Source organism: Callorhinus ursinus, unplaced genomic scaffold (genome assembly GCF_003265705.2).
Source record: "Callorhinus ursinus isolate GAN/ISIS: 27379988/994484 unplaced genomic scaffold, GSC_fseal_2.0 scaffold4, whole genome shotgun sequence".
Classification (NCBI taxonomy): domain Eukaryota; kingdom Metazoa; phylum Chordata; class Mammalia; order Carnivora; family Otariidae; genus Callorhinus; species Callorhinus ursinus.
In genome coordinates this window covers 101,829,257-101,849,997 of record NW_027397066.1, presented here as the reverse complement: position 1 = coordinate 101,849,997, position 20,741 = coordinate 101,829,257, and the positions used below count along the sequence as shown (strand labels likewise).

General features: G+C 35.4%; 1 protein-coding gene across 6 annotated transcripts in view; it reads right to left on the bottom strand.

The window, feature by feature from the left end:
* AFG2A (AFG2 AAA ATPase homolog A) overlaps nucleotides 1-20,741 on the bottom strand; it is a 343,140-nt gene that overhangs the window by 289,588 nt on the left and 32,811 nt on the right. For all 6 annotated transcript variants that reach the window (XM_025874137.2, XM_073892232.1, XM_025874143.2 and 3 more), the window contains exon 10: nucleotides 14,457-14,611. In XM_025874137.2, coding sequence (XP_025729922.1) covers nucleotides 14,457-14,611 — 155 coding nt within the window. The remainder of the gene's footprint in view (nucleotides 1-14,456; nucleotides 14,612-20,741) is intronic.

Genomic DNA, 20,741 nt, shown 5'->3' with positions numbered 1-20,741 from the left:
GGAGAGAATTAGGAATAAACCAGCATGTATGGTCAGACCTAATGGAAAAATGTTGCTAACATGTAAAAGTGTACTAAGGCTATACATATGCCCTGCATCACATTTTCTAGCCCAGATCTGTCCAAATAGCTGGATCATAAATTCAAACCATTTCCTCCGACAATAAAAATTTTTGCATAATGGAAAGAAAAACCCTCCCCTGCCAAGACTGTCCAAAGAGATGCTCCAAATTTTTGAGAAATAGGAAGCAAAGGGAGGAGGTCCCCTCTATGTCAGAAAATTGATCAAACTTATTAAGGAGCTTCAACTCTGTGTCTTGAGATATAGACCAGAAAGGAAGTTCCCACATGGAAGAAAAACCAGTGCTGGCCAGAGAGTCAAGATGTTGGGGAAGAAGACTACTATTGATGTTTTGGTTTGAGGCAACAGGTATGAGGAGAAAGCCCTGACAGAAGAAAGGGGATATCAGAAAATAATTCTTACAGCACAGTCCTGATGGTCAATATTTAGAAAAACAACAAATGATGTTACCTTATAGTTAAAGCTTGTCAAGGATGCTGAATGTGCTACATGTAACAACTGAGGGTATGAATGTTGGTGGGACAGAACCAACTTGGGAACCAGGTCTGAAAGATACCACAAGACAATTCTGGGGAATAAGCTGCCTAGAGAAATGAGACATATATTTTAGGCATGTAGTAAGTTCAGTGAGACAGGTCAAGCAAGTCTCAGGAACTAAGCAAGCCTACGTGTAGACTGTTGAGCAAAACTTGACTAACCTAGGGTAGAATTTGTGTATCTTTTATAACTTCTGATAGGTATGGGGGCTCATGTGTTACAGGTATCAACGAGAGAGCCAGACTCCCATAGGTATAGTTGGTAGAGGTTTTAATATCAAATATCCATTCACTTATTTATTTAATCACTCATTCACTCTGATATATTCATTTTACTGCAAGGTTGCTATGTTTGGAATGTCTGGCCAGGTTCTAGGAATATAGGTAGGTATACAGAATAAGGTATGAAGAATACACAAGACTGACATGGTCTCTACATCACTGAGTTTACTGTCTGGAAGAAGAGGCAGACATCAAACAAATGCATTAATAACTGAATAACATGAAAGAAGAGATGCATATGAGGATAATGGTAGAATCATACTGAGGGACTTGAGTTTTACTCCAGATTCCAATCTGATAAAAGAGACCCGTTTTAGCTTCCCTAATCTGTGACTTAAGCAAATAAGACTATTTTCATTCCCGGCTTCCTTTCTTTGCTATCGCTAGGGAAATCTAAAGTTGTGCACATTAGACATCCTCATACTTCACTGAAAAAAGCAAAGTAGCCAGACAGTTAAACATCGATTTAAAAAAAACAACAACACGGAAAACAAATTCTGCATGTGAGCAGTGCATCCACCTAAAATCTAGTTAAGTACTCATGAGGGGTTGAGGGATTTTTAAATCAGATCCTTAAAGGTTCAAAATTAATAATATATCCTTGTCAAGCCAGGATGAAAATGGCATTTTACCTCAGTGGTGTTCCTCTCTAAAACCTGTAATATCCTAGCCTAACCATAATAAAAACATCAGCCAAACTCAAATTAAGGAGCATTCTACAAAAGACCTGACAGTATACTCAAAACTGTCAAGGCCATCAAAAACAAGCTAAGAATAAATGCTGTCACAGACCAGGGAAGGAAGCCTAAGGAGACATGCTAACTAAATGTAATATGATAACCTAGATGGAATCCTGAAATACACAAAGGACATTAAGAAAAAAACTAGTGAAATCCAAATAAAGAAAGCAGTTAGTAAGTAGACAGAGTGTTCAAAAAAGTTTAATTCAGGGGGCGCCTGGGTGGCCCAGATGGTTAAGCGTCTGCCTTCAGCTCAGGTCATGATCCCAGGGTCCTGGGATCAAGCCCCACATCGGGCTCCTGGCTCAGCAAGGAGCCTGCTTCTCCCTCTCCCTCTGTCTCTCCCCCTCCTCATGCTCTCTCTCTCTCGCTCTGTATCTCAAATGAATAAATAAAATCTTAAAAAAAAAAAAAGTTTAATTCAGAAGGTCTGGCTTGCTTAAACCCTGCACATTCTAAAGAAATGCCAATCTTTAGGACTGGCCATTGGCACCCTTCTGAGGGATAATCTCTGGCCTTTTAAATATTGTGCCCAATAAGAGTGTTTTTATACCTGAAGCCTTAGGCTAAGCTATACCAGTTTGACCAGATAAGCTTACCCTGACAATGTGATTTAAGAACATCTGTTTTTGCTCTGGAAATGGCTGGAATTTAAGTAGCTAAGTCAAACATGGAGGTGATGTGTGCCTACATGACTGACCTCCAATAAAACCCTGGACACCAAAATTCAGATGATTCTCCCTGGTGAATAACACTTTACACATATTGTCACATCGTTTCAGGTAGAATTAAGTATGTTCCCATGTGACTCCATTGTGAGAGGACACCTCGAAGCTTGTGCCTAATTTCTCTGACTTCACCCCATGGGTCTTTTCCCTTTGCTGATACTGATCTGTATCCTTTCACTGTAATAAATCATAACCATGAGTGTAATGGCTTTTGAGTCATCCTAGTGAATCAAGCCTGAGGGTGGTCTTGGGGCTCCCCAATAAAGACAGACAGATGATTACATTATAAAAAAAACTTAGAATTCTCTAGAACTCATATTCTCACATACTCCCCTCCTACCTCCTAGTACCCATCTACAGCCCTGGACATTAGAAAAAAAACTTTTATCTCGGGCCTCTAAACTTATTTTTTAAATTTACCTCCAGTTTATAGTGGAGTTCTCAGACATCTGCTAATTTTCAGATTAAGTTTAATCACTCTACCATATTTTTCCACTTTAGCATCATATCCCATTCCACTTTATAGCACTGGTCTTTCTATTGGGTCAAAACCAGAAGGTTCATTCTTAATACCCAAAACAAAACAAACAAAAACTACATAAAAATTATAAAGCATTTCTCTGAAAAGTACATGAAATTCTGATGCAATTTTAACATGGGATATTGGAATACATTCCACTCTGTGGCTTGGATATAAATCATTAAATATGAGACACTTTTAAAAACTGCCAAATAGGGATGCCTGGGTGGCTCAGTCGGTTAAGCATCTGCCTTCGGCTTGGGTCATGACCCCAGGGTCCTGGGATCAAGTCCCACATCAGGCTCCCTGCTCAGCGGGGAGCCTACTTCTCCCTCTGCCTGCCGCTCCCCCTGCTTATGCTCTCTCTCTCCCTCCCATTCTCTCTCTCACAAATAAATAAATAAAATCTTAAAAACAAAACAAAACAAAAAAACCCTGCCAAATAGAGACCTTTGTTTCTGGCCAATGAGTAAAAGAGATAAGAAAAAAAAGATTTTTCTGTCTGAAAAAGAAAAAAAATTGAAGAAACTGACAAAATATATGAAACGTTAATTCTCAGAACACAACAAAGGACAATGATCCCTGAGAGAAAGGACACGAGCTGATTATACTCAACAAGCTGCCTGGAAAAAGGTCACAGGTTACAGTAATGAAGGGGAAACATAGGCAGAACCCACAGCCTTCCTGAGATGAGAAGGTAAAGGTAGGAGTATGGGGAAGCCAAAGAGGCTAGGTATCACAGAGCAGAGGTTTAGAGATAACAGAAGTCCATAGGGAGAGAACTCCTGAATTCTGATGAGGGTCTCCTTCATATATCCTGTTATCAGTGAACGCATGTGAGAAAAACAAACTGAGGCAGGGGAAGGTGGGTGAGAGAGGCCAGAGACCCAAAATGAATAGAAGGAATAGTGTCTGCTCTCATAATTCACCAGGCATTAGGTATAATACTGAAAAGCATCTTATTCCAGTACTAGACAGAACACTGTTCTGGTCCTACCTAAGAAAATTTAAAGGCAAGATGCACCCCCCACCCCAATAATCAAGCTATTTCCAAGTAACTTAACCACATCCCAGAACAAACTTTAGGAATATTAATATAAAAATTATTCAGCTGCCGACAGGGTAAAATTCAAAATTTCTGGGATTTTTTAAATTTTTATTTTATTTATTTATTTATTTAAGATTTTATTTATTTTTCAACAGAGAGAGAGACAACGAGAGAGGGAACACAAGCAAGGGGAGTGGGGGAGGGAGAAGCAGGCTTCCCACTGAGCAGGGAGCCCAATGTGGGACTCGATCCCAGGACCCTGGGATCATGACCTAAGCTGAAGGCAGACGCTTAATGACTGAGCCACCCAGGCACCCCAAAATTTCTGGAATTTAATAAAAAAAAGTATCAGGCATGCAAAGAAGCAGGAAAAGACAGCCCATAAGATCAATAAATTGAAGCTGATCCAGAAATTACAGATGACAGAATAAAGACATTAAAACAGTTGTTATAAATGTATTCCGTATGTTCAAATAAAGAAAACACTGAAAACACTAAGTAGAAAAGAAAACATAAAAAGGTTAAAATCAAATTTCTGGAGAAGAAAACTAATTTAATGTTATAATTTTTAAAATGCAATGGATAGACTAATAGATATTTCAGGGGGGTAAAACAGGTTAGTGAACTGGTAGGCACAACAACAGACATTAAAAAAAACAGAGAAAAATAAAAGAAAAAAATGGACACAGCATTACTGAACTTTGGGACAATCTCAATCAGACAAATATACATATATATTTTGAGTCCCCAATGAGGGAGGGAGGCAAGAAACAAACTAAATACAAGAAATAATGGCGAAGATTTCCCCCCCAAATTTGATTAAAACTAAAGACCCACACATACAAGATTATCAATGAACCAGCACAAGAATGATGAAGAAAACTACCAAGGCACATGATAACTGAATTGCTCAAAACCAGTGATAAAGAGGAAATATTAAAAGCAACCAGAGGAAAAAAGATATATTACATATGGAAAACAAAGAAAATGGAGACAGCAGATGTCTTTTCAAAACTACTGCAAGAAAGAAAGAAGGGTGGAGCAAAAGCAATTTGGGTGGAAATGAGAAATATAAGATAGAACATCATTACTGATCCTGCAGACAGTAAAATGATAACAATAGAAATCTATAAATGACTAATTCCATCAATCCAACTATTAAGAAATTAAATTGTACTTATGTCTTCCAAGTAATGAAAATTCTAGGCCCAGATGGTTTCAGTGGAGTATATTTAAGGAAATAATACTAATTCTACACAATTTATTCTAACACATAAATGATAAGAGAACACTTTCCAACTCATTTCATAATGCCAGCATTGCCCTAATACCAAAACCAGATAAAAAAAACTTCATAAAATAGCTACAGACCATTATCTCTCATAAACATGTATGTAAAAATTTTCAATAAAATATTAGCAAATAAAATCCAGCAATTATATAAAAAGGGTACTGTATCACAGTCAAGTGAAATTCATCCAGAAATACAAGACTGATTCAACATTGAAAATCAATGTAATTCATAATACTGAGACTAAAAAAACACATTATGATCATTTCAAAGATGTTGAAAATACATTCAACAGAATTCAACATCCATTTAGGATTAAAAAAAAAAAATCTCTCAGCAAACTAGAAATAAAAAGGAACTTAACCTAATAAAGAACTTAAGAAAAAAAAAGCAGGCATAATACTTAATGATGAGGGAAGGAATAAAGAGCTGTTGTTCAATACCTATGGAGTTTCAGTTTGGGAGAGGAAAAAGTTCTGGAGATCTGGAGATGGATGGTGGTAATGACTGCACAGCAATGTAAGCATACTTAATGCCACCAAATTATACATTTAAAAATGGTTAAAATGGTAAATTTTATGTTATGTATATTTTACCACAGGTTTAAAAAAAACCACTTTTCCCATATAGGGTTCTCATGGCTGCAAGCTATAATTGTAGTTTCTATAATGCTATGGTTACAAACACAAGAGCAGGGTTAACCCTAGCTGGGTGGAAAATTACTCAAAGACATAAATGTAAAAGCTAAAACTATAAATTCCTAAAATATAAGGTAAGTTTTCATGACCCTGGATTTGGCAATGGTTTCTCAAATGTGGTACCAGAAGTACACACAACAGAAGAAAAAAAGGTACACTGGACTTCATCAAAATGAAAAACTTGTGCCTCCAAGGTCAGTACCAAGAAAATGAAAGAGGCAGGGTGCCTAGGTGGCTCAGTTGGTTGAACGACTGCCTTCAGCTCAGGTCATGATCCTGGGGTCCTGGGATCAAGTCCCACACTGGGCTCCCCCTGCTCTGCGGGAAGCCTGCTTCTCCCTCTCCCTCTGCCTGCCACTCCCCCTGCTTGCGCTCTGTCAAATAAATAAAATCTTTTTTTAAAAAAAATAAAGAAAATGAAAGAGGCAGCCCACTGAATGAGAGAAAATATTGCAAATCTACATATCTGATATCAGATATCATATATCTGATAAAGGACTTTATCCAGAATATATAAGAATGCTTATTACTCAATAATAAAAAGACAAATAACCCAAATAAAAATGGGCAAAGGATCTGAAGAGATATTTCTCCAAAGAACATACACATAATGGCCAATAAACAAATAAAAAGATGCTCAATATCATTAGCCACTAAAGAAAGGTAAATCAAAAACCACAATGAGTTATCATATCACACCCACTAAGCTAGCTATAATAAAAAAGACAATAAAATAGATAGATGAGTTTTAGTGAGAGCATAAGGAAAGAGGAACACGCCATACACTGCTGGTGGGGATAGAAAATGGTGCAGTCAGTTTGGAAAATTGTTAGTTCCTCAGTTAAACACAGAGTCACCAATGACCCAGCAATTCTACTACTTATAGATCCAAAAGAATTGAAAAGAGGTGCTCAAACAAAAACTTGTACACCAATGTTCAAATGTAGCTTTAATTATGACAGCCAAAAAGTAGAAGCAATTCAAATGTCTATGAATGGATAAATCAAATGTGCTACATCCATACAACAGAGTATTACTTGGCAATAAAAAGCAATAAAGTATTGATATATGATGCATGGATGAACTTAAAAAGTTTTATGCTAAGTAAAAGAAACCAGTCACAAAGAATCAAATATCTTATATTCCATTTATATGAAATGTCTATAATAGGCAAATCTATAGAGATATAAAATAGATAAATGTTTGCCTAAGGCTGGTGAGGATGGGCAGGTTGGGAGATGATGGGTAATGGGAATAGGATTTCCTTTTGGGATGATAAAAATATTCTAAACTTGACTGCAGTAATGGCTGTATAGCTCTTTAAATATACTTGACCATGAAAATATACACTTTAAATGACTGAATTGATATGTGAATTGTATTGCAATAAAGCTATTACCAAAAAATAAACATATTTATATAGAAGGGCAAAAAAACTATTTCTGAAAAGTAAGAACCTTTATGAACCAAAATGCTTCACAAAATATTCAGTCATTTAACGAACTTCTATTATTTAGTTATTACCATTTGCCAAGCAGTGGGGAAACAAATGTGAATAAGACAAAAGGTCCACAGGGATATATGTGTATTTTGTGTATTAGGTATATTATGTCCACAAGGCATATATGTGTATTTTGTGTGTGTGTGTTTAAGGGATCACGTTACAACATCTTTTTAACTGAGAGGTCAGAAAACAACTTTTTCAGGCAGAGAAGATAACACATGCAAAAACAGGAGTGGTTCAAAAAGACAAGAGCATAATAGAAGAAAAGTGAAGGAGGCATGAACCAGGTTATGAATAGCAAGCTAAAGAGCTTAGACTTCATTCTAGAGATGATCAACAGGTAGTCATGCTGATGGCTTTTAAGCCGGATCAGTAATTTCTGTTGGGAAAATTACTCAATGAAGTGTTGGGAGGGAGCAATTACTCCATATCTGTACAAGATGAAGTAAAGACGTGTGGTTCCGCAAAAGAACCACATCAACCCTACCAATGGAACCCATAATTACAGTAAATGAAAATCTGTGTTTTTAGCAAACACTCAAGTATTGAGTACCAACCAAATATAACATACAAGTGCAGCATATGCCTCTATGATAATCTGAACATTATAAATTCAAAAGAAGACAGACATCAGAAACAGCAAATTAAGAACTTTCTTTCATTCTATCATCTGAAAGGAAGGGTGTCAGATTTCACCAAAGTTAACCAGGATCAGAGCTGAGAACAGAAACTGTTGATCTTTACACTAACTTTTGTATCTCTCTCATTCCTTCTCAAGACTATAAGCCTGAGAAAAGTAAGGCAGAATGAAAGAGTTAAACTTCTAAAATATTTAATACAGTTAAAACTACAATCTTGATTTTGGCACAGAGTATTTCCTGGTTAAAAGTAATCTACTTTCCCAAATGTGCTTTCCTGTTCAATTGTTATTACTTGAAACTATAAAAATGCACAAGAGAAGTTGGCAGGGAAGACTGGGATCTTGGGAGTGATAGAAGACACTCTTCTGTCTAGACAACAAGAAGCAAAATCAAAAGAAACCGAATTCAAAAGCCCTGCCAAGAACCAATATGGAATTAATAGAATTTCCACAGATTGTATATCTATTCCAAAAAAAGCAATCTGTTATTTAGTAAAGTATCACAAAACCCTCAATCCTTTGAATCTGTAAAAAATAAAGAACACACGGAATACAGTACTGTTTTTAAAGAATAGAAACTCAAATTCCTTCTAATTATCCTGAGGGTACATGAGGAATGAAATGTAATTATGGTCAATTAAACTATTTAACTCAAATCTCTGCAAGAGAAAAGTAATGCTAATGAGCTCATCCTTCGAAATTCAACTGCCTTGTCACATTCTGATGTTCTATTCTCATCTGAAAAAATGCCAAATGAAAATACATCAGTAAATTTTGAATATGTAATTAGTGAAACACCCAGTCTTTATTTTTATAATTAAGTTTGCTACTTTTTAAAATGGGAGTCAATGAGATATGTTTATTTAACTGATGACATTTGGTATACACTCAACTTGACTGCAGCCTACCTCTAAGTTTAACCTGGATCCAAGTTTACAAAGAGGTTTGGGGCTATACAATTAGTCTTGAGGCTCTGGTTGCAGTTCACTTTACAAAAGTGGGTTCACATGAAAGTAGAACCCTCTCTTTTTATTGGCTTTTAGCTTATTCTGAACCAAATGTCCAAATTCTGAAAACTACAATCCAAAAGCAATACCAAAAGTATAAAGATAGATTATTTCCAAATAATAAAACAACCTAAAGCTACATGAAATAGGGAAAGCCTGGGGGTATGGGTGGGGATGGTTTAAGACGCATAAATCAATTAAACCTGATGGTAATCAATCTGTATATATTTGGTTAAGAATGCCATTTTTCAGTGATAATTGTTATGGGATACATAAAATGACATCACAAAGATAATATGTAAATACAACTATTAAAAGCATTGTATTTTTTCTTTTTTTTTTTTTTTTGGTTACCTTAATAAAAAGAATTTTCAATACAAGAAAGCAACATGTTTTGGCAGAAAATATAAAGGACTACTTTGTATCCTTCCAGGATAGGCAGCTTGGCACTATTACATGCATCTTTATTCAAAATTGTTAAATTCACTGAACAGTTAAGTTAAAATTCACTAAGGTTAAAATTCACTAAAGAAACAGCTTGCTTGGGCACCTGGGTGGCTCAGTCAGTTAAGCGTCTGCCTTCCAGCTCAGGTCGTGATCCCAGGGTCCTGGGATGGAGCGCCCACGCTGGTTTCCCTGCTCAGCGGGGAGTCTGCTTCTCCTCCTGCCCCTCACCCCGCTTGTGTTCTCTCTCTCACTCTCTCTGTCTCTGTCTCTCTCTGTCTCTCTCAAATAAATAAATAAAATCTTAAAAAATAAAGAAACTTGCTTTATAAAATACGAAGAATCTGAAGAATGTTACATAAAGGCAATAATAGACTATATTACACTTTAGTATAGAAGAATGATGCAATATTTAAATATATGTGAAATTAACTGTTTTTTTTGTGAAAATTATAGTTTTTCACTTGTCCATTGAACAAATATTGATCGGACATCTATTATGTCCTAGGATAAAAATAAAAGGTAAGAACTTATGCTCTCATGGAACTTAAAATCCCATAAAAAGAAATCATCCAGTTTACACCCCATTATTTAAAAATTTAACATTTTTATAGGAAGGAGAAGATATACAATTGACAGTTCATTTTCTTTTTTTTAAAATCTTTTTTAAAAGATTATCCAGTATTATTCCTCATAATGAAAAAGATCTTTTCAGTCAAGAAAAACTCTAGTGGCAAATAAAAGAGAAAAGGACTAAAGTAAAAATAAAATGAGATTTTACTTAAGCTCCTTGTAATTTTAAATTTTTATCACATAATTATAGATTAAAATAATCATTATGGGAGGGGGGAAGAGCTTAATAACATTTGTCCCAAGCCTTAAAACCACATATTTTAGTGTGGTAATTCCACTTCTAGGAATCATAAATGCAAAGATTTGGATATAAATGTATGTATAATCACTTTAGAGAAAAACAGAAAAAAACCCAGATATTTGAGAAGAAGGATAAAACAATTACAGTTTATCCACATAACAGTCTAGTATACAGTCATTAAAAAGATGTTTGCTGAGAAATTTTAAAGTAAAATGTTGACCATATAATTTTAAGTGAATAAAGCAAAACATAAAACCATATGTATCCTAAGATTAACTATATGCACAGAAAAACAACCTATCAAAATTTTAAAAATCTATTGGAACTACAATAAAATGTTAACAGTTGTTATTTCTGGGTGAAAAACTGAAATTTCAAAATTCATAGTGGCATAGTCAAAGATTCTGAGGATTCCTGTGGTAAAGAAATACATTTGATTTTAATTACCAATCAACTGTAAAATACATTTTACTTTTAATATACCAATTGGTATAATCACCAATTCACAAAGTCCTCAAAAAGGAAACATTACATTTAAGTAAGTGGCTAACACTTGTGGTCTCCTGAAATTAATAATTCATTATATTATAAATGGCAATATTCCCATCTTAAGACATTTCTTTTAAACTTAAATATAACTAGGCAAGTGTGATTTACAAGTTTTAATTTCACACACTGAAATCTTTTCTCAAAAGATGTTGAATGCTTAACTTACTATTAAAAAATGTTCACAATTAACTACCTACTTGAAACAGGTTTTCTATAGCAAAGTTAAGTAGTAAACCTTCTGCAGAAATAATTTGGAGATATTTTTGTCGATGTAATAGTCTGACAGCAGAAGAGTAAAGTTTAGGAATTCAATTATAGAAATGTTGACTTCTCAGGAAAATTTTTATAATCTGAAGTGAACATAAAAAGCAATGTAAAAAAAGTATTTTGACCAGGGCTAATCACTCTGGAGCTCATGAGTAACATCACAGTACACCATGGCCTTAGGCCAAGTAATAAAGTGCCAAATGGAAAATGGCACAAGTCCATGGATTGTAAATACTGTATCAAAAGAAAATAAAGGGAAAAAAAAATCTTTCATTAGAGCAATTAAAAATGCAGTTGTAGTACCAGTTCCTGTGATGAATAAATCAGTTCAGCAATTCCAAGAGTGGACAGCCACTGCTTAAACACATTCTCCATTGGCAGTAATTTTAATTTTAAAAAACTTACTGTTTCTTTAGTTCCTAAACTTTTTTAAACACTAAAGTGTTTTTGGATGGTGCAGTGGTTTATAACTGTATCACCCCAAATTTTCACATGTGGCATTTGATGACTTCTACTTGACCCATTATTTGATGCAACAGTAGCCAATAAAATACAGGTAAATACTACAAGTAAAAGTATTCATACCAATGTGCCCAAACTTTAGACCATAAATTCCAAAGAAATGGAAAACTTCTACTAATCCAACATCAATCATTCATTATTCCATAATTCCAGTTGTGAAATTATTCATACTAAATTAGCACATTGTGTTACACAGCTTCGATAAAACCCCAAAGTTAAGCTGTAAATTCATTAGTGAATTTGAAAAAGTTTCAAAAAGAATTTAAAATTACATAAAGCTGCTTAAACTAGAAGCTAGTCCTTGGGGATGTTCCTGTCTCTAGGGCACTGTTTCCCACCTTAATTTACAAAACAATTGTGTTCTGTAGGAAGTTAACAAGAAGAGTCTTTGCCACTTAAGCTTTTGCTAACTACCATAAAACTTACTGGCTCAAAACCACAGACATTACTCATTTCTGACAATTCTAAGAGTTAACTGGGTGGCTCTTCTGGTCTGGGTAAACTTCTGGCCTGGGGTGAGACAGTTAAGCACGGTGTCCGTCACATGTGTGACAACCGGCAGGGTGGCTGCAAGGAGGGGATTTCTGCTAAGAGGGCTCACTTCTGCTCCACATGGTCTCTCATCCTCCAAGACACCAGCACAGTTTTCTTAGCATAACTAATTCTGGGTTTCAAAGAACAGCAAGAAAAGGCAAGCCCCAGTGCTTTCAAGCCTGATTGCATCATGATTGCTAATATTCTATCAGCCAAAGCGAGTTACATGGCCAAGTACAAACTCAAGGGATGGAAAGCTTGACTTCATCTCTTTTATGGTGGGAGCTACAAAGTTGCTGTGCAAAAAGAGCCACCATACAGTGATGGGAAGAATCTGCCGTCATTGTTTTTGCAATCTACCACACAGTAAAACGGAGAAGGTATCTGCTCCACACGGTCCAGGGCCAAATAAGTTTCCGTAATAGCTCTCTTTTGACACTGAAAAGCTCTGCAGCAAAGAAATACAACTGATTTTATTTAAACCAGTATTTCCCAGACTTATTGGCTACAAAACACATTTTCCAAGAACATTCTTACAAGTAAAAACAAGAAAAGCAAAACAAGATAACAACAAAAAAAGTGAAAACAAATCCACTGATTTTGCCCCACTATATCATTCCACACAGTCTATTCCACTGACTTAATACCCTTTTAGTCTCTTTAACTTTTGGGGGGTTTTTTTTGTTTGTTTGTTTCAGCTTACAGCAATTAAAAAACATTAGTTAATGACCAAGAGAACTATAAATATATACACAATGGGGCAAAGGGCACAAAACTATGCCTGACTCTCTAAAAAGGCTGTAAGTTTTCAAATAACTGTCATGTTAGAGCTAGGGAGTATCTCAGAAGCAATAAGACTAACTCAAAAAAGAAAAACTAATGGAGTGATCTGACTGAAGCAAAGGGAAAGAATAGTCACAAAATTCCATTCTTCCATCAGAGCTCTCCTAAAACCGTCAGAGAGCAATCTGTAAACTTTCCTCAAGCTACACTAAGATATAAACATCCTAATGATCAAGCCAAATTTAACAGTCCATTCCCTATCCCAATATAATGTAGGACATGCCATCAATGCCTTGTTTCAATGTTCATTTTCCAGAAATATTAATATATTCAAAGAGAATTATAAGGCCATTTTTTTCCAGAATGTTAGGCCCACTCGGGTGATAACTTAGCAGATGATTCACCCATAAAAGGTAGCTTCTGTTGCCCTTGTGGTGATCTGTGTGTGAACTTTGCAAAGCATGTCAGTGATGAAGAAAATGTAAAGGAACCTGAAGAAACACTAGGCATCTATAGTAGAGGCATCATAAATAGACTTTTTTTTGTTCTAAAATGAGCCTAGTAGACATTTTAAGAGTAAATATACAATTAGCATAGAACCCAGGAGTTGCACTCTTGTGCATTTATTCCAGAGAAATAAAAATTTACATTTACACAATACCTGCACATGAATGTTTATAGCAGGTTTATTCACAATTGCCCCCAACTAGAAACAGACCAGATGTCCTTCAACAGATGAATGGTTAAACAAACTATGGTACAGCCATACCATGGCATACTACTCAGCAATAGAAAGGAACAAAGTACTGTTGCACATAGCAACTTGGATGAATCTCCTGGGAATTATGCTAAATGGGGAAAAACTAATACCAAATGGTTGCTACTATACAATTCCATTTTATAGCACTTCTAAAATGACAGAATTTTAGAAATGGGTGCAGGAACAAGCTAAGTATAGTCATGAAGGAGCAAAGCAAGGGATCATCGTGGTGATGGAACTATTCAGTATCTTGATTCTGGTGATGGACACACAAACCTTTATAAGTAATAAAACTGCACAGACTAAACACACACACACACACACACACACACACACACACACAGTACAAGTAACACCATGGAAGTCTGAATAAGATAGTGGTTATATCAATATGAATATACTGCTTGTGATCCTGTAGTATTGTTTACAAGATGTTACCACTGGGGGGAAAGTAAGTGAAGAATACACAGGATCTCCCCAAAGTATTTCTTACAACTGCACTGAAGCTCTGATTACATCCATAAAAATTTTCATTTAAAAAAAATGTTTTTTTAAAGTTTAGCCTAGGTAGGTTCTTTCCCTGGAGTCTCAGTTTCTTCAGAGTTCAATTCAAACAGTGTAGCTAGCATGGGAGTACAAATGACTTACATTTGGTACATCAATTGCTACTTCCCTCATGGCACTGGGCCTGATGTCATTCATCCCCTGTAAGAAATCATTCAGAGTAATCTTCACCAATCCAGCCAGCTTGCTATCAGAGAGATTAGGTTGTTTCTTCAGGACTCTCCTTAAGGCATAAAGACCTGTAAAGAGAAAAATAATATAAGATTTATCTTCTGCCCCATAAATACAGACTAAATCATTACCAAAAAATGAATAATGAACCCAAACTTCACACATATTATAGCATTTAAAATTGTGTGTGCTTGTGTGTGTATATATGGAGGTGGGGGGAGGTGCCTGACGAATATGGGAGATGAAGGCAAAACTCCAAATGCTTAGTTTGGGTGGTAAAAATATGACAAACTGAAATGAAATATGAAAAGACAGATACTTTATAAACATGAAATAATACTTACAAAACATCCGCAAAAAAGACCATTAAAGAGTCATCTAAATAACCTAGAGAATAACACACCTCTTGCCTCTGCCCTTTTTATTAACAAATTAACCCAGAGTCATACATTTTGTAAGGTATTGGCAGAACATCTTAAAGGAAATATTCAGCAGTTGGAAACTGGTTTTGGAACTCAAGAAAGAATCCGACTTTAGAATTGTGTGCATACACATGAGATCTGGTATTACAGGAATAGGAGAGACCTATAAAATGAGGCTAGAAAGAGACCAGGGATGAAAGAATGAGAGCTAAAGTCTCAATCTTAAGAAAGCCTATCATTTGAAAAGCATAAGAAGAAATGACGGCTTTAAAAAAAGGATACAAAGAGATGGAGGAGTGGAATCAGAATAGTAAAATTCTGCAGGAGCCAAAAAGATGTTCAACCAACTCAAATTTAGAGAAATCAAGAATAACTTAAAAAAGATCATGCTGACCTGGAAAGTGACAGATGCAAATTCTTTTTACTATTTGCTTGCAGTTTAAACACTGACAGAACTAAATGTCCTAATTCCCCTTCCTTCACAGCTAAATTGCCAGATTTAGAGCCCTTTGATCTGTGACAAAGATCTCTAGGCAGCAAAGTCCCTAGCTATGTGCTCTTTGCCTTGGCTTTGTTTAATAAAGTGAGACTTTTGTGTTCCAGCGAATGATGAAGGTCCACTTAGATGAATTCTGGTCTCAGAGACCCCTTAGAAATTCAGTCTAAATATCGAAACTTGTCCTAGGACAGGAGCTAGCTCCATAATGTTAATGGTCTTTTGTCTAAAACATGGATGCTACGCCTCCGTGAATTTTTTTACAAAGATAAAATGATACCATAACTACCATTTTACTTGCTTTCATTTATTTGAACTTTTATAGAGAAACAGAAGCACTGATGCAAGGAAAGCAGACACAAACTCCCAAAACAGAAGGCTAGGTATCCTTGCTAGTAAGAAAAAAAAAGTGAATATCTCAACAATATTCAGAAAATTGATCTGTATTAATCTTTCCCAGGAAACTATCAATTATTTTCATGTGAGGAAGGGGTTTGGAAAAAAAGACAATATATGGTTTTGAAAAGCATATACAATATTATAAGTATATATTTATGAAATAGCAAAACATCTGTGATTTCAAATACAAACTACAGAATTTAGAGCTGGGCAAAAATCTCCATATCTATGAAGATAGCAAGAAAAAAAGGAGTAATTCCCAAAGACAGGAAAGGCAAAAAAATAAAGACAGGAGTTTTCAAAAGTTAAGAAATAGTAAAACAGAAAGACTGATTCTGTGATGAACATATCCAAATGAGAGATAACATATATTTACCTACTATTTCTCAAATAAATTTAAAATTAAAAGATGAAAGTGAGCCAGAGCCACTACTGAGCATATCAATCAAGAGTTGAAAAATAAAGGTTTGAAGTAAAGTCATTCAAGCTAGTAAAGACAGATTAAATCCAAGCACTTACTTTTGCTCCCTCCTAAAACCCCACTACAATGAGTATAAGGGGATTTTTTTAAAAAGAAACATAAAGCTGGAAGGGCAAACAGGAGAGAAAACAATATAATACCAACAAAAATTTTGGAAACTGAATAGCAAATGAACAAGTAGTAACTGAACATAACTCACTCAGGAAAGCTGACACACTAACATATAGTGAGAAAAATCTGAGAGGAACCAGATTTATGCCAATAGATGCCGCTCCTATTCACCCTACCCACGTATAATCGGAAAAGGTCAAAGTTGGACAGCATAAATCACTTCTGGGAAAAAAAAAAGAGAGAAAAATCGGGGTTAGAAATAGAAAAATGGAAGGTTAGGAGAGAAGTCTATTAGGAAGCAGTTAGATCATCAAGATCCCCACCCTAATTGCATGGAGTCAAATATCTTCTCCTGTACCCTACCTCTAAAGATGTCTTCTCTCAGTAAGTAACACAAACCATTTCTGAATTGAGGGGACCCAAAGTACAGCCAGGGACAAGGGAATCACACTGAATAGAGAAATTAGTAAGACTGCCCTCCCTCCTCCTCCACTCTGCTCTTCCCCGGGGCTCCCAGAGTTTACTATCAGGATACACCTGCCACATATGTAGGTCAAAGATCCTTCTACAAAGGTACCAGCCCAAGAGGAAAGACTAAGGATAACGACGGGTTCGTTCACTCAAGGAAAGGGCTCATGCAGAACTCACTACACGGAAGACCACAAGCTCACAAGCCCCAGCAATTCAGAGCACCTAATCAATTTTTGGGAACTCCACTCTCAAATATGAGAAAACACCTGAAGATCACTAGATATCTAAGGATGCCTTCTAACAAGCACTATAAAGAAACAAAATACACAGGAAAAAAAAAAAAAAGGCAACCTAGAAGAACCAGCGATAATGTAAGAAGAAACAAATACAAGAGCAGTGGTGCCCTGAAAGATGATTTGGGTAATTTAAGGACTGTAAGCAGTTGGACCTAGAGAAAGGCTAGCAAGTTTTTGCCTCTCCGCCCCAGTAAAACCAAGAACTATTCTTTAAATAGAGGTAAAGAATCTGCTCAAGATGAGTTTCTAATGAAGTAATAGGATCAACAAGAGAGGCTGAGCAGAGGCTGAGATAACCCCAGAGCCCACTATGACCATGTAGAGGTAGCAAGGAAGGGAGCATGCAGTTAGTATGAAAGAGTACACAAAACACTCTACTTCTCCTTTTAACTGTCTTCCTTTTCTGTTCATTTCTGCCCAATCTGTATTAAATATTTGTTTTCTAGAGCCTATTTTTTTTTAAAGATTTTTTAATTTATTTATTTGCCAGAGCAAGAAAGCACTAACAGGGGGAGCCGCAGAGGGATAGGGAAAAGCAGGCTCCCCGCTGAGCAGGGAGCCCTATGGGGGGCTCAATCCCAGGACCCTGGGATCATGACCTGAGCTGAAGGCAGATACTTAACCATCTGAGCCACCCAGGTGCCCCTAGGGCCTATTATTCTTTAATTACAATGCCCAGCTTATTATTTTTCAATCTTTCCTCATTTCTAACTTAAGAATTTCAGGTTATAAATTCCCCTGTAAGCATTGCTTTAGCTATATACCACATATTTTGATATATCTCTATTCAATACTAAACAGCTTTTAATGTGCATATTATAATTCAATCAATGAGTTATTTAGAGTTTTCTAATTTCCAAACAATAAAATTTTCTAATTTATTGATTTTTAACTTAAATGAATTTTGGTCAGAGAATAAAGTTTGTATTAAGAATTTTTTTGAATTGTAAATTCATAAATGTTCTTTGTGTGCTTCAGTATATATATTTTTGGTTTCAGTGTTCTAAACATATATCCCTTAGTTCAAGTTCGTTGATTTTGTTGTTCAAATCTTCTCTATCCTCAACCACTGACAGAAATGCATTAAAATTCTCTCACTAAAATGGCTGTTTTGTTCATTTCTTCTTGTAGTTACAAAAAGTTTTGCTTTATAAATTTCACAGCTACCTTTAAAAGAGTTATGCCTTCCCAATTAACTGAACATTTTATCAACATGCAGTACTCATCTTTATCTGCAGGGATGCTTTTTGCCTTAAAATTATTTGGTCTAATATTAACATGACTATAGTATAATCCTTACCTTCTCCTTTTCTTGGGTTCTTTCAGACTGATTTTTGTTTTGTTCTTTTTATATTCCATTTTTCCTCCTACTAGTTTTGAAGTTATACTCTTTTTCTATTATTTTAGTAATTACACTGGAAATGCTAATGCATGTATTTACATTAGAAGAGTAGAGTGAATCTATGCAAAGTCAAGCTGCCAGGAAATTAATAGGAAAAGTCAGTGAGATAGATATCCCACATTATTTTTCTGCAGAGAGGGTTTTTAACATCTAGGAGGAACATTGGTTTGTTTTTTAAACCTCTCTTTTGTCCGTAGTTAATTCTGCTCTCTGTATTTCATTTGTAACTTTTTTAAAATATTTTTTTTTAATTTTATTTATTTATTTGTCAGAGAGACAGAGAGAGAGAGAGAAAGAGCGCGCGCACAAACAGGGGGAGCGGCAGGCAGAGGGAGAAGCAGGCTCCCCGGTGAGCAAGGAACCCGAAGTGGCACTCGATCCCAGGATCCTGGGATCATGACCTGAGTCGAAGGCAGACACTTAACCAACTGAGCCACCCAAGCATCCCTTCATTTGTATCTTCTTTTCTCTCTCACCAAAAATACCAATAGTATACTCCTGTCTCTTGAATGGATCTTGGTCTGACTTCATAATCTTAAAAATCTTTTCAAAGAATGAATTTTTTTAACTTTGTTGTTTTGCTCTTTATTCCATTAAATCTAACCTTATTTTTAATTTCCCTCCTCTTGGGTTTATTCTATTGATATTTTCCAAATACTCAAGCTGAATGAAGTTATTTTTAACCCTTATTTCCTAATAAAATATATTTGTTCTGATTTTATCTTAGAGAATATTTAAAACAATTTTTACTAACATTCTATTCTTAATATCTAATTTGCTGTATGATGTCTTTTGTAGCTCACAGAGAGATTATTTAAATATTATCTGATTTAGTTTTCAATTGTACCACTTATTAAATTACTGACTTTTAGCTTGAAAATCATGCTTCCATACCCAGCTCTGAGGCTGAGACTGTGAACTACTTTTTTGCTCCACAGTAGACTTTGCCAATGCTAGAGCAAAGCTCTAGAGGGAGACAACAAAACTGACGAGTGAAGAATGGACTTTATATCCCGCAGACTTCCGGTCTGTTTGCTATTCCTTTGACCATCATTCTACCAACCCTTAAGGGACACCAGCACAAACGTAGCAGTGCTACCTTCTCAGAACACTGAGTTAGCCTTCAGAATATCAGGCTATTGCTCTTCAGGCATCTGAGTTACAGGTCATCTCCTAGGTTTTAATAATTTCAACTTTTCCCTTTGTTTTCCCAGCCTCAGGAGCGATAGCTCCTTCCTGTAGCTGCTACCTTCCTTTCAATTACCTAGTTAACAATTTTATAATTGGTTATCAATTCTTTATATGAAATTTTCTCTGTGAAAGTAACTGGTATAGGTTCTATCTCCTAACTGGATCATGCCAGAAATAACAATTCAATGAGTTTTTTAGAATTATCCTTTTTCTCTCTCCTGATTATATATATATTGACTGAAGTTTTTATTAAGTGAGAGCAAAATCACTCAAACATTTTAGGAGGATAATGTAACTTGACTCCCCCAAATCCAAATCTGAACAAGAAAAAAACGTTTCTCACTTATGGGCATGGGGCAAAGGTTCTAAAGAAGATATTAGTTAACTAAATCTAACAGTGTATTAAAAAATCCATATATTCACAAAGAGTTTATCTCTGAAATAAAAGGCCAGTTCATCAGAAAAACTATAAACCCACCACACTGACTAAATTGAGGGTAATTATTTTTACTGATCTAGAAAAAAAAATTTGGTAAGATTCAACATCTATTTGTAATGATAAAAATAATTTAAAATGCTCTTAGCAAAGAGTATTTGATTAAGATTATATTCCAGAAATCTTTAACAAACATTACACTTAATGAAAAGACTTCATATGCATTCTCTAAAATTGGCAACAAGACAAAGATGCCACTATTACTATTACTGGATAATATAATCGTGGAGGTCCTGGCTACTAAGAATATAAAAAAATAAAAGTGAGAGAAAGGTAAAAGGATGGAAAGAGACAAAACTTCCATTATTTGCATATGACAGTCATCTAACCAGAAAAGCCAAAAAGATCAGAAGAAAACTAGTCGAATTAGTAAGAGAATTAAACAAGGCTGAAAACTGACAAAAAAATTATCAATATAAAACTTCTCTACACC